The 15,696-nt window shown below is 46.9% G+C and overlaps 1 protein-coding gene across 3 annotated transcripts in view; it reads right to left on the bottom strand.

The window, feature by feature from the left end:
- SEC14L1 (SEC14 like lipid binding 1) overlaps positions 1-15,696 on the bottom strand; it is a 96,989-nt gene that overhangs the window by 27,686 nt on the left and 53,607 nt on the right. For all 3 annotated transcript variants that reach the window (XM_040330128.1, XM_040330130.1, XM_040330129.1), the window contains exon 4: positions 9,948-10,097. In XM_040330128.1, coding sequence (XP_040186062.1) covers positions 9,948-10,097 — 150 coding nt within the window. The remainder of the gene's footprint in view (positions 1-9,947; positions 10,098-15,696) is intronic.

Below are 15,696 nucleotides of genomic sequence, written 5' to 3'. Positions count from 1 at the left end.
CAAAAAAAAGGTTCCTTTTTTTAATTGGTCCAAAAAAAAAAAAATATTATTTTATTATATATATATATATATATATATATATATATATATATATATATATATATATATATATATATATATATATATATATATATATATATATATATATATATATATATATATATATATATTTTATTTTTTTTTATTTTTTTGGACCAATGAAAAAACGGACCCTTTTTTTTTTTGCTGTTCCGAAAATGATCCGATCCGTGACTCCTGATCCGAGGATCGATCCGATCCGTGAGTTTTTTGATCCATTACACCCCTAATATATACAGGGATACCCCACTTTTAATTACACAATGGGACCAGAGCATGTATGTAAAACGAAAATGTACTTAAAGTGAAACAATATATTTTTTCACTTCTAGGGTGTAGTAGGGGGTCAGGGGCTGTAGTGGGGGTGTCAGGAGCTGTAGTTGAGGTCTCAGGGTCTGTATTGGGGGTGTCAGGGGCACACTGGAACAGGACGGGCTGCGCTCTCGGAGCTTTAGCTCCTTCTACTGTGGCTGCAAAATGTCTGTACAGTACTTGTAAGGCACTTTACATACACTCGCGGGTATGTCCTTACTCGCGAGTGTATGTAAAGTGAGTGTACTTAAAGCGGGGTATGCCTGTATATACACACACATACATATACGGTATTAATATATGTATTATACTGAATAGCAGGGGGTTAAAACTACAAAGGCTATCTGTAGCAGAATAAAAAGTATTTAAATCCTCAAAGTTTTTTACCCCAAAAAACAAGCAGATCCTGTTCCCTTAAAGTATGTTATACTGCACAGTGCGTGTCATTTGGACCCATGTAATGTAAAAAACCTGACAAATTCTGCCTGGCTATACCTTCCCCTCTGTAAACTGACCACGGTATATCATGGCTGCTGAGCCCTGACACCGTGATCAGATTATGTGACTGTCAACCACAGTCCTGTGTCCTCTCCCCCTCCCTGCTCGTGTCAGTGCCCACCCCCTCCGCTCCTGCTGCTCTCAAATTAAACCTAAAATGCTCCCATCCACTCTGTATTGTAACAATAAGTTCCCCTGTGTCTGTGTTATATAATGAATATGCTTATCTGTACCGAGAACACATCAGCTCCCTGCGATCACGTGACTCCTCAGCTCTCCCTCTCCTCTGCCCAGCCCACTGGAACTGTCAGCCAGGCAGAGGAGAGAGAAGGAGGCAGCACCTGAGCACAGGGAGCTGATGTGTTATCGGTACAGATAAGCATATTTATTATATAACAAAGGCACAGTGGAACTTATTGTTATAATACAATGGGAGAATTTTATATCAGTGGCTTAACAGCCACCTTTATGCATTTTATGCATGAAGGTAAAAAAAAACTGTGCTGCAGGAGCCCCCAGCCCCCCACTCCTCATTCTTACCTGAGCCCAATCGCCGCTGTCTCCCTTCTCACTGGGCAGATTGATAGCAGCAGCCATTGCCAATCTAATGGAAAGGAACTCGCCACAGAGGATGGGCCAGGAGTGCCAGTGTAGGACCACAGAAAAGGAGAGAGAATCAGGGCTGCTCCGTGCAAAACCACTGCATAGAGCAGGTAATTAGAACATGTTTGAAAATTTAGTTATCATCCAGTGACGGAGTGATCAGTTGTCAACAAACCGCAGCATGTCCGGTTCAGCTCCTCCCCTCTCCTTGCACTGATCATACAGTGTGCGAGGAGAGGAAGGAGACCACAGCACTGATCTCTGCCCATCCATGGCTCATCCGTGCCACTACAGTGATCATCAGTGTCTCACAAAAGTATAATTTATGCTCCTAGAACACCTGATGGTGCTCCCTGCATGTTGGTCCTCTGTATGTGGCTGGCTGTGTAAAAGTCTCATACATGTGGTATCGCCATACTCGGGAGAAGTAGCGGAAGGTATTTTAGGGTGTAATTTTTGCTATGTACATGCCATGTGTTAGAAATATCTTATACATGGCAACTTGTAAAAATAGGATTTTTGTACTCACCGTAAAATCCATTTCTCTGAGTTCATGGACGGACACAGCAGCATCTGACTTTAGGGTATTATCTGCCTTTCTAGGAGATTGACTAGGCAGAAAAACAGCATGTTAAGTGTTAAACACTCCACACAGTACCGTACCTCCCAGGGGGCGGTTCCCCCGGGTACATCCCCCACACTCTGCTCTGCAGCCCCAGTTCGTAACAAGCCATACAAACAAAGGAGGGGTGGGTGCTGTGTCCATCCATGAACTCAGAGAAATGGATTTTACGGCGAGTACAAAAATCCTATTTTCTCTTCCGTTAATGGACGGACACAGCAGCATCTGACCTTAGGGACGTCCCCAAGCAGTGTCAAAAAATCGAGGGGTAGGAAAAACACAGCAAACCAACTTCACCAAAAACAAAACAGAGCTCCTCAGTGGAGGAACTTCAACCTTAAACAGCCGCCTGCAAAACCTTGCGGCCGAAGGAGGCTTCGGAAGATGCACTCACATCCACCTTGTAAAACTTTGAGAAGGTGTGGACTGACGACCAGGTCGCTGCCTAACACACCTGTAAAACAGACGCTTGATGGTGGAAAGCCCAAGAGGCACCAATTGCCCTGGTCGAATGCCCTGTAACCGGGAAGGGGGGCGCCCGCCCCTTTAGGGCATAGGCCTGAAGCACAACCTGCCTGATCCACCTAGAAATGGTGGCCGACGAGACCGCCAGACCCTTCTTAGGACCAGTCACCGACACGAACAGTGAATCCGACCTCCGAAACGGAGCCGTAGCAGACAAGTACACCCGTAGGGCTCGAACCACGTCCAAGGAATGCAACGCAGCATCTTTTGGGTTCACCGGCCGAGGACACAAGGATGGAAGAACAATATCCTCATTAATGTGAAAGGCCGAAACAACCTTAGGAAGGAACAACGGCTGCGGCCGCAGCACCACCTTATCCCAGTGGATGACCAAGTAAGAAGCCTCGCAAGACAAGGACGTCAATTCAGACACCCGTCTGGCCGATGTAATTGCCACCAGAAAAACCACTATAACGGATCTTCCTAATGCCTTCGAACGGAGGCTTTTGAAGCACCGAGAGGACTAGATTCAAGTCTCACGGAGGCAGTGGAGGACGCACAGGAGGGGCCACATGCCAAACCTCCTGCACAAATGTACGCACCAGAGAGTGTGCCGCCAAGGGTCGCTGAAAGATAACAGCCAGGGAGAAAATCTGACCCTTAATCGTACTTAAGGCGAGAGCCTGATCCACTCCACGCTGTAAAAACAGCAGAATCCGGGACATCACGTATGCACGGGGGTGCCAATTCATCTCCTCACACAGAGATGCAAGCCTTCCACGTACGATGGTAAATCTACCAGGAACTAGACTTTCGCACCAGCAGCATGCTAGAGATTACCGAATCCGACAGACCTCGGTCCCTCAGCACCTGGCTTTCAATAGTCACGCTGTTAAAGCCAACGACTGTAAAGCAGAATGAAAGATAGGACCCTGCGACAGAAGATTCTCTCGCAGTGGCAATCGCCACGGAACATCTGCCACCAGACGCACCAGATCTGCGTACCAGGGACTGCAAGGCCAATCCGGAGCAATTAGGATTGTTGGTATCCCCTCGGCTTCCACTCTGCGTAGCAGACGAGGAAGAAGCTTCAGAGGAGGAAGGGCGTAGATTAGGCGAAAGAGACCCCACGGTGCCACCAACGCGTCTGACGCGTCCGCCCACGGGTCTTTTGACCTAGCCACGAACCGTGACACCTTCCGATTGAGTCGGGACGCGTCCGCCCACGGGTCTTTTGACCTAGCCACGAACCGTGACACCTTCCGATTGAGTCGGGACGCCAGTAGATCCACGTCTGGAGTGCCCCATTTCAGACACAGACTCTGAAACACATCCGGGTGTAGCGACCATTCTCCTTGGTCTAGCGTTTGGCGACTTGGGTAGTCCGCCTGCCAGTTCTTTACGCCCGGTATGAAAACTGCCAAAAGAGCCGGAACGTTCTTTTCGGCCCACCGGAGAATGTGAGCGACTTCCGCCGCTGCAGCCAAGCTCCGTGTGCCCCCTTGATGATTGACATACGCCACAGCTGTGGCGTTGTCCGACTGAATCCTGACCGGGCGGCCCTGCAGTCTTAGAGACCACTTAGAGAGGTACAGCCTGATCGCCCAGAGTTCCAGGACATTGATTGGCAGGCGGGACTCTTCCCAAGTCCAGCGCCCCTGGGCTGACTGATCACCCCAGACTCCCCCCCCCAGCTGCAGAGACTGGCATCTGTCGTAACCACCGTCCAATGGCACGGCAGGAACGACTTCCCGGGCTGAAGCACCGGAGACGTCAGCCACCACACTAGGGAGGACCTGACCAGGCGACTCACCCGGACTTGGTAATCCAGAGACGAAGGGAGCTTGTCCCAACGCAAGTGTGATACTGAGCATATGGAACCACCTCAAAAGGAGGCCACCATCAGATCCAGAACTCGCATGCAAAAACAAAGCAATGAACCACCTCACCGAAGTTTGCAGTGTCTGTAGTTTCTCCGTGGGAAGAAAAACTCTCGCCCCCGAGGAATCCAGGACCAACCCCAGGTATTCCAGACGCTGAGACGGTACCAACACCGACTTCTGAACATTTAGCAGCCAACCGAATTCCCGGAGGGTCTGGCAGGCGATAGACACATCCACCTCTAACTCTGAGCTTGAAGAAGCTTGCAGAAGGAGATCGTCCAGGTATCCTACAATAGCGATCCCACGCTGCCTCAGCAGGGCCAGAATCGGAGTGAGCACCTTGGTGAAAACCCTTGGCGCCGAAGCCAGGCCGAAAGGGAGGGCCACAAATTGAAAAGTGGCCCTCCCCGACCGCAAAGTGCAGAAATCTCTGGTGCTTTGCGCATATGGGGATATGCAAGTATGCGTCCTTGATATCCAAGGACGCCAGGAAGTCCCCTTGATGGAGCGCTGCTATTACAGAGCGAACTGACTCCATCCTGATTTTTTGCACTGACAAAACAGTTGAGGGCCTTGAGATCCAGGATTAGACGGACCCCTTCCTTCTTGGGGACTACAAACAGATTGGAGTAAAACCCCTGAAACCGTTCCAGTAAAGGAACCGGCACGATCACCCCCCTGACCAGCAAATCCTGAACAGCCCCAAACAGGGCCTCCCGATGACGTGGAGGAAGCTGGAGGTTGGAAGAAAAAAATCTGTTTGGTGGACAAGAGAGAAACCATCTTGTACCCCGAGGAAACTACTTCGCAAACCTACCGGTCGGAAAGAAGAGACATCCACCGAGCCACGAATTCGCAAAGCCGGCCCCCCACCCGAGAGACGGGCGGGGACAGACCTTCATGCGGAAGCAGGTTTCTCCGGAGGCATGTTGGGCTTGTGGAAGCAGGGGCGCTACTGCCCTTCAGCGGGCGCCTTAGCGCCCTGGGAGCGTTTACCTGCCGCACCGGACAAAAAAAAACACTTGGGGTCGGTAAAGGAGGGCCCCTGCCTACGGCGAGGCTCCTTACCTTTACGAGATTGTGGGAGCATAGTGCCCTTACCTACCGTGGCATCTTTTATGATGTCATCTAGAGAAGCCCCAAAAAGCCTTTCACCCTTAAAGGGCAAGTCCACCAAGGCCTTCTTAGAAGACTGGTCCGCAGACCAACACTTCAGGCAGACAAGGCAGCGCAACACCACCGCGTAGGCCGTGGCCCTGGAGAGCAAGGGAAGCGTATCCAGGGCTGACTCACAGACAAATTTTAGGCCCTGCACCAACTGGTCGGCCAGCGCCACACAGTCCGGAGGGGCTTGATTCTCTTCCAACTCCTGAAGCAACAACTTTGCCCGTTCAGTAAGTGTCTGACACTAGAGCCACGGCCAAGACCAGTCTCACCGCCGACCCCACCAACGTGAACATGGAGCGGGCCTCAGCTCTCCTATCTGCGGGGTCCTTGAAAGCGGGAGCCCCCTCCACAGGTAACGTGGTAGCTTTGTTCAGTCTGGACACAGGGGGGGCCCACTGACGGAGGAGCGGTCCACTTTTTCAGGAAGTCCTCCTCAAAAGGATAACGGACCGCAAAGCATTTTGGAACAGAAAACTTTTACGGCCAATCCCATTCCTTGTACAAAAACTTTTCCAGATAAGGAACGCAAGGAAACACTTTCGCAGTGCGGGCCGGTTTGCGGAACCCAAAAAGGGACCGACATCTCTGATGTCTCCGCCGAATCCTCAATTTTCTGAGTATCACGCACCGCAGTGATAAGAGCTCCCACTAGCGCCCTATCATGCGCTGACCCTGATTCAGAGTCATCCTCACTGTCCGTCTGGACTAGGCCTGCATCCTCTCACACCTCGGAACCAGGGTCGGGAGCAGTAGCTGGGCCCGATTCCGTGTCAGAGGCATCCCCAGAGGAAGGCGGGGGAGGGGGCGCTTTTTACCCCCCTCTGGCCACGCGCCGCTTCAATCCTGGCAACGCCTCTAGGAGTGCCGTCATAGCATCCAGAGGCCGCAGGTACAGGGGCACTAAGGGTTAACTCTGGCATGGCTGGGGGAGAAGCATCCGGTTCGGATGCCATGCTGACCCACACTTTTGCCACCCTTGAAAGCAAGGCAAGACCCACAGGCCACCCTCCCGGCCGCAGCAGAGAACAGGGGACCCCCCAGAGGACTCACCACCCGACCAGGCCTGTACTGCTGCTGTCTCCCCAGAGCGCTGCTCCGTGCTGTCCCGTCCCTCAGGAAGTGTGCTGGAGCCGTTCACGCCGTTATTTTAGCCACTAGAGGCAAAAACACATTCCAAAATGGCCGCCGACAAGCAAACAGAGCACATGTGGGCTACAAGAAAATGGCCGCCGAACTCCAATAAATGCGCCCGGCGCCGCCAAAATGGCAGATGCGATTGTAGTAAGAAAAAACACCACACAGCAGCAAAACACCCGGGACCCCCAGGCAGCCCCCCCCCCCCACACACACACACGGCAGCCAAACAGCACCCCCGGGAGCAGACACAGCCCCCCAGCCACTGGATGGAGCCCCCCAGGCGGACCCCCACCTCACGGCCGACCCCGACACCCAGAACGTGGGAAAGGAGGGAGAGGAAGGAAGAGAGGAAAGCAGGGCAGCCCCCCAATCGACCTCCCCAGGATTGCCCAGCCGCACCACCCTGTCAAAGCAAGGGGACTGCTACTTAACCGTCCTGCGACCACCGGCTGAAGGCATCCCGGACAGAACCAACGTCCGCGCAGTTACGGCATGGCTGTCGGCCCGGCACACTGTGACACGGACATAGAGCCCGGTCATATGTGTGCCCTGGAGCGTATAGCTCACCGGCCACCCCTGGAGCAAAGGGGCATGTCGTGAACGGCCCAGCACGTAGCTAAAGGCCGGCACACGCTTGATGGCCGAACTTGGGGGGACTACAAGGATCGAGGATCCAGCCTGTCACCCAGTCGGCAGTTGAATGAAGCTCTCAGGATCCAAAAATGCAGGAAACAAAAAAGAAAAGCAAGAAAATTGCAAACAAATGCAGAGAGTGGGGGATGTACCCGGGGGAACTGCCCCCTGGGAGGTATTGTGTGGAGTGTTTAACACTTAACATGCTGTTTTTCTGCCTAGTCAATCTCCTAGAAAGGAGGATAATACCATAAGGTCAGATGCTGCTGTGTCCATCCATGAACGGAAGAGAAATGCGTTTTCATTTTCTTTCCACATTTTCCAAAATTGTATGGAAAAGAAATTACATGTTTAAAAGACTAATTATGTCTCATAGAATATACATTGGGATGTTTACTTTACAAAATGGGGTAATTTTCTGGGCGTTTCTGTTGTCCTGGTGCTCCAGGGCCTTCAAAAGTGTAAGAGGTATTTAAGAAATAACATGTGTAATTTATGTCCCTAGCCTGATGGTGCTCTCTGCATGTTGGGCCATACTCAGGGAGGAGTAGTAGAATGTATTTTAGGGTGTAATTTGTGGTATGCATATGATATGTGTGAGAAATAACTTATGACAATTTTGTGAAAAAAAATTACAACAACATCAAAAAACTCACCATGCCTCATACTAAACACATTGCAAGGTCTACCTTCTAAAAAGGGGTCATTTGGGGGGTATTTGTGCTTTCCTGGCTTGTTAGTGTCTCAGTACATCAGCTGTGATCAATTTTCAGAGATTGGCACCATAGTTTTTAGACTAACTTTCACAAAGACCAAATAATATACACTTATTTTGGTTATTTTTACCAAAGATATGTAGCAGTATACATTTTGGCCAAGATTTATGAAGAAAAATTACTAAAATTTACAAAATTTTATAACCGAAACAAAGAAATTCTGTATTTCTTCCATTTATAGCGCAAAAAGTAAAAAACCCAGTGGTGATCAAATACCACCAAAAAAATACTCCAAAAATGTCTTATGGGTACAATGTTGTACGACTAATTGTCATTCAAAACGTGAACACTGAAAGCTGAAAATTGGTCAGATTAGGAAGGAGGTTTAGGTCACGGTGCCCAGTGGGCAAGTGGTTAACTCCCCCCCTCCCATGTGACAGTGCTAATGATCATTAAAGCTTGGTACACAGGTATTTTTTTTTTGTAAAAAACAAAGAAAAACTGAGAAGCTCGCTGCACCAACTAAGCAATCTTAGTACAGCGATTTCACTGCCCCCACCCCATCCAGTAGAACACACCAGTCATCGCTTGCAACCATTGGTTTTCCAGCAAGCCACACAGAAGACAGGCTGCTGTATACACTTGGCCAAATGTCAGCCCTTTTTTGTTAAACTGGGCCGACACCAGCCGATTTTTGGCCTGTGTGTACCAGCCTTAAAAGGGGTTGTAAAGGTAAAAAAAAAATCCCTGAATGGCTTCCTTTACCTTAGTAAAGTCCTCCTTCATTTACCTCATCCTTCCATTTTGCTTTTAAATGTCCTTATTTCTTCTGAGAAATCCTCACTTCCTGTTCTTCTGTCTGTAACTCCACACAGTAATGCAAGGCTTTCTCCCTGGTGTGGAGAAAGCCTCTTGAGGGGGTAAGGAGTGTCAGGACACTCTCTACTTTGCAGATAGAGAAAAGAGCTGTGTGTTAGTGGGCGTCCTGACACTCCTGCTCGCCCCCTTCTCCCTCAAGAGGCTTTCTCCACACCAGGGAGAAAGCCTCGCATTACGGTGTGTAGTTACAGACAGAACAACAGGACATAAGGACATTTAAAAGCAAAAATCGAAGGATGAGGTAAGTGAAGGACTGCACTAAGGTAAAGGAAGCCATTTAGGGGAAAAAAATTACCTTTACAACCCCTTTAAAAAAGTGGATGTAAACCTGAATTTTTTTTGATGTCACAATGTACAGTATAAGATGTCCTATCATCTGTGCCCAGTCTTGCTACAGAGTTAATCCAGCTCTGAGCAATCCTCTTATTGTTCAGTGAAATAAAACAGACTTTGAGAAAAAAAAACTTTAGTCCGTTCCGGCCCCTTGCTGTGAATGACAGGTTATTTACATATCTCATGCACTAGCCTGGAGACAGGAATCATTTTTAATTCCCACCCCCACTCCTTTTTTGAAGTCATGTGGTTACTTTTCTGGATTTTGATTGGATGTTAGTGATCATAGCTGAATTTAGTGTATGGAATACATAGGAAAAAATGCATGTTGACAAGGGGAGTGTAGAGGAGGGCGGGGAGTCTACTGACATCATGACTCCACCCACCGAGCTCCAGACAACAGATCCACCCACAGAATCTGCAGTTTTTCAGTTCTTATAAACAGACAGAGGGGAGACATTTGACAGGTAAGGATACATGCAGGAGGCATCTATATCCTTATAGATCAGCACTATGGCAGTAGTTTAGAAAGGATGATAGTGGCTTTACATCCACTTTAAGTTTCAAATCGAATCGGGTTTACTACAGCCAACATTCATGATTTTAGAAGGGAAGCCTCACCTTTTTAAGCAGCCGGGGAGCATCTACATCCAGTTTGCACCGTCTCTCCACTACACTCACAGCTCCATCCTCGCTGAGGAACTCATTCATAATATCACTGCCCACAAACATGGGGATGAGATGACACGTGGGGAAACGACGCTCATAGGCCTGAGAAAGAGAAGCAACATTACATTACTTTATTTACTGAGAAAATTGTGCGAAAATTGTTCTAATCCTTCACAAAATTGTTTTTGGAAGAATGTGGAGAGCTATCCATACCAATGATTAGCACATGACACATATTCAGAGACTATTTAATCCCTGCTCCAAGCCATAATCATTACTTGTGTACATGGTTTGTGAATGAAAGGGATTGGCGTGTCCTCTTTTAGATCCGGCACCTCATCTCTATAAAATTGTGGTATAGGATTATGAAGAATGAGAGGGATTATAGCGGTGCCATTTAAACAAGTCATACAGAAAAGTCAAAACAAAATTATAAGTATAAATATTTTATTTGTAGTAGAAAAATAGAAAATAAAAACAGTAACGATCGACTAAGATTGACATGAGTTGTTACATAATCCCGACATGTTTCAGCAAATCGTTGCCTTCCTCAGGGGTATGAGTATTACTTGTGTACATACAACTGTATAAAAAAGGCTATAAACTAGATATCTGCACTTGCCTGCAATCATTGCTTATGGCGTAAACACGTAGTCAAATGCTGCTCTCGGAATGTAAGCGTTGCATAGCCGCCAAGTACCAAACAAAGATTTATCGATAATAGAAAAAAGTGTAATATACATAACAAGCACAATGTTCTTCATAGGCATAACGATATAACTTTACATAGCTAGCAAGCCCTATCAAAGGTGACATTTTGCATACTTGGTGTAAACTCAAAGTGTAAGCAAGACACAGCCTAAAATCTACACATAGGTGAACATATACAATTTAGGCAATTATTATCGCTTCATGTTGCCCAATAAATATGTATAAATTTGCGTGCAGAGCATAGCCTCCTAGCCTTCCTTAGTTGTCAAAGTTGAACCGAGTGCGAGGTCTGTCATGAATAGGGAAACTAGTCCAGCGAAGCGAGGACTACCAAATCAAAAGAGTTGTCATGGAAGTCCTCCAAAGACAGTGGTCAATTTTTCATTACCAAATGTGCCCCGAACCCTCGGATTTAACCTCCTCAAAAATAGACGGGGTCTTCCATACAAGTACAATTGCGTGGTGGCTGTGAAGATGTGAAATACAGATTTGGCTCAACCGTGAGACATTTTTTATTGGTCTCTGGAGAAGAGCTTCCCATGGGTCTGCAGTACCAAATTGATCATTGCATAGACCAGGGGTAGGCAACCTCAGCACTTCAGATGTATTGAAACTACAAATCCCATCATGCCTCTGCCTCTAGGAGTCATGCCTGTGATTGTCAGGGTCTTGCAATGTCTCCTGGTAGTTTGCTGTGCTGCGTTTGCACCGGAGCAGCGGCCCATTCTTTTGAATGGACTGCTGTACCTGCGAGAAAACACAGGAAGAAGGTCTATGCACATTTTCCAAATCACAACCGCAGAGAAAATGGCATTTTGCTTTTGCACCATGTGAACCCGAAAACACAATGCAATGTATGTGAACCTAGCCCAGTGTTTCTCAATTCCAGTCCTCAGGCCCCCCCAACAGGTCAGGTTTTCAGGATTTCCATTATTTTGCACAGGTGATTTGATCAGTTTCACTGCCTTAGTAATCACCACAGCCTTTTCATCTGAGGGAAATCCTGAAAACCTGACCTGTTGGGGGGGCCTGAGGACTGGAATTGAGAAACACTGACCTAGCCCAAGGCTGTGGCCAGCATTTTCATAAGAGCGTGTGAGACGCCCTATAACCACCCCAGATAAGACTATTGCAGGTGTTGGCTAACAAAAAGGTATTATTTTATTTATTACAGGATATAAATGCATTCAATTCAGTGAGCTCTACTGGTATATCTATGCAAACAAGCAACGTAAGCTGTTCATGATTTTATCTGAGCTAAAGCTGTGCTGTTATTTCTGCCATCCAATGCTGTCACTGGCCCCTCTGGCATTGTGTTCAGTACAGACTTGCTGGTGTATCAGTCAGCAGACGTTATTCTGGGGGGACTTTTACCCATGCAGCTTTTTCCTTCCTTGGCTATGCTGCATGTCACTCCGGGCTCTTATTCTCCTTGACTAAATGGGGTCAAAACAGAGAAAACAGCTGTGCTACTTTGGCATGCAGAATAATCAGATGCAGTGCAGTGCGATTGCTGATCATGTAAGAATTATGTTAGATGAGGTTTGCCCTTCCAGCAATTTTCACATCCATTATTTTTCCATCCAAGAACTCTAGTAAGCGTTATATGTGTCTAAAATATAAATCGCATTATGCTATAAGAACTAAAAGTCTTTCCAGGGTGTCCTCGGTGCTTCGACATTCCAGATAAGCACAGCGTGAGGCAGCAGTGTATGGATAGTCAAACCTTTTTTGTTTTTGGAAAGAGTAGGGAAGGGTTGATACCCCTCTTACTCCAGGAATAGTCTAGTACCCCCACATAGTCCTTGTGCCTTCCGTCCATAGCCCTCTCCTCTTCTGTGAGTGTCTTATTACTGTCTGTGCTGACCAAGCTCCTCCACCCGTCCCCCGACTTGGCTACTAGGGGTGCAACGGATCGTGCCCGATCCGAACGGGTCGACCTGTTCGGATCGGCACAGTAAGCGATCCCCGGATCCTTAGGACAGACCGCGGCTTCGGCCTAGCTCCGGAGCGGTCGGCCATCTTGGTACACTCGGCGGCGGTGCACGCTGACGTCGTCACCCCTCCCTCTGCTCGTGGATTCTTTTTATTTTGCAAGAGCGCGCTGCGCAGCTGACTCTGCATGCAACCTGAGTACAGTGAGACGGACCGAGTACATCAGTACAGTGAGTTGGCTAATGGCTTAATAGCCATTAGCCAAGTCTAGTAAAACAGTAACACTAATTACCATTTTTGCCACTGTAATAATAGTCATAGCCAACATTGCCCCCACACTAGTAAAACAGTAACACTGTAATGGTCCCAAAAATGTGTCAAAATTGTCTGATGTGTCCGCCATAATGTCGCGGTCACGAAAAAAAAAAAAACGCTGATCGCCGCCATTAGTAGTAAAAAAAAAATATATATATATTAATAAAAATGTAAAAAGACAAAACTTGTGTTTGTCTTGTGTTTTTTTTTTTTACTGATCCGAAAATGATCCGATCCGTGACTCCTGAATCCGAGGATCGATCCGATCTGTGAGTTTTTTGATCCGTTGCACCCCTATTGGCTACATAACATTTTTGTCTAACAACTAGGTAAGGAGCGAAGGGGAATGGTATACAGTTTCACTTGTGTGGGCTCTGAGCCTGCTGACATCACATCCAAGATGGTGCCACCCAGCAGCAGTCTCTGGGCTTTGGGTTGTCTACACGAGGGAGGCTTTTATGTGAAATGCAAACAGTCTTAAAGTGTTACTAAAGTTTTTTTTTAAATAACAAACATGTTATAGTTGCCTGCTCTGTGCAATGGTATTGCTCCGATCCTCCCTTTCTGGGGTCCCCAGCAGCGATCTTGGCTATGGGTAGAGGTAGTCCCCACGCTTCTGAGCTGTGTCTCTATGGAGCCATGCTCCATAGACTTAAACAGGAAGACTTAGGCCCATCCCAGTTCCTCTGATTGACAGCCACAAGAGCCAATGGCTCCTGCTCCAATGCATTGTAAAGAGGAAGGGGAAAAAAAGATGCGGGGGTCTCCTGACAAATTACGCATAATTATCTAAATAACTTTTGTACATTTCTTTTCAGTCACAACCAAAACCTCTGAAGAAGACTGTTCGGGTCAAAAACGCGTTTGGATTTTTTATATATGCTATGATTACTATATCCAGCTGTATACTAATCTGTTGTGAACTGTATTAAGTTATGGAATTTTAAATGCCTTTTGTAATACCGCAACTCATATCTTAACGACACTCCCCATTCCCCTTTGTCTTGTATGTGTCATTCCCAATAAAACCTTTTACACATTGCATCTTAATTTATTATATTGAGCTGCCTAAAAACCCCACTGGGGAAAATTTCTCTGTCGCCTTATCCGGGGGTGAGCAGCATTTTTTCTCTACCTTACGTGTTTTGTCCTTTTTGGGGAAAAAAGATTTAGCCTTGAACAGCGCCAATCTCTTCTCTCTTTTCCCCTTCACACAAGGGGAGGGGGGCACAGAGAAACTGAAATACATTTTTTTTTTTACCGTAATGCAAGTAATGCATTAATGGGGTTGTAAACCCTCAAGGTTTTTCACCTTAAAGCATTCTATGTAGCAGCCCCCCAGAGCCCCCCTTTTACTTGCCTTAAAGGATCACTAAAGGAATTATTTTTTTTAGCTAAATAGCTTCCTTTACCTTACTGCAGTACTGGTTTCATGTCCTTATTGTTCGTTTTTGCTTTGAAGTTGCTGTAATTCTTCTCTGTTCTCCACAATTCCTGCTTGTCTGGCTCCTTATAACCACAGTACTGGGAGCTTTTCACGGTGGTGTAAGCTGTCATTACTGTGTGTCTAAAACTCCTCAGAACCAATCAGATTCATTTTAAAAACAAAACACTGCCCTGGATTTGTTTGTTTTTGTTCTGTGGGTCTCTTTACTTCACAGAAACATGAAACCAGTTTAAAAATGAAAGTGAAACTAGAGGCACATTATATGATTGAATTTTATCTATTTTTAATCATTTTTAAAAGGAATCAGTTAACTTTTATGTCTATATACCCTGTAAACAGTCATTTCAGCAAAAAATATTTTTTCCTTTAGTGACCCTTTAACCCGACCGTTCCAGTGACGAGGCGAGCACATCAGCTCCAGCCGCTGTCTCAATTCCTCATTGGATAGATTAATAGTAGCAGGAGCCATTGTTTCCCGCTTCTATCAAATCCAGTGACACGGGAGTCGGGGGCGGGAACAAGTCATGCTGTCTGTGTCAATGGACGCAACAGCAGGACTCAGGAGCGCGCTCGCATGAGTGCCCCCATGGAACATGGCCCTCAGTGGGGGCACTCGAAAAGAGGAGGAGCCAGGAGCACCAACTGAGGGACCCCAAAAGAGGAGGATTGGGGCCCAAATAACAAACACCTTTACAACCCATTTAAAAAAAGTTAAAAAAAATAATGTATGTCTAGTAAACACGTTAAGGAAAGATTTTTGTTGAAATGAATGGTCTAGTGGCACTTCAATCTGTGACCTCTGAGAAATACTGGACAAGCATAGAACAGAGCACAGTTCAAAACTTCCAATTTGCACACTGAAGCAAATACATTAGCATGAAAGGCAGCATTCTCAGTAGGTCAGCACTGGCACATATTGCAACATAGTAAACGCCTTGTAATCCTGGACTGAGCAGAACCTGGGAGTACAGCCCAGTATGTTTTAGAATACAACACAAATCAAGTTTCAGCTGGCTAACAGTGCTCTGGTCAGACTTGTAATCCTTTAACATGTAACTTCACCTTTAACTAACTTTAGCAGCGCATACAGCAAGTACACTGACCCATAAGACCTCACACATAAAATGATGGAAACAGATGGAAGCCCATAGACCAACATGGGAGCTTTCCAGGAGCACCCGATCAGATTGCTCGTATGAAAGGGGCTAAGGGCTCTTTCACACATGCGGACCGTTCAGGCGGACCTGAACGTGCTCCATGTATCTCTATGGAGCGACGAATGTCAGTGGTGAC

The sequence above is a fragment of the Rana temporaria genome, chromosome 12 (genome assembly GCF_905171775.1).
Source record: "Rana temporaria chromosome 12, aRanTem1.1, whole genome shotgun sequence".
Lineage (NCBI taxonomy): Eukaryota > Metazoa > Chordata > Amphibia > Anura > Ranidae > Rana > Rana temporaria.
The sequence above is the reverse complement of the archived record's forward strand: the minus strand, read 5'-3'. Positions and strand labels throughout refer to the sequence as shown.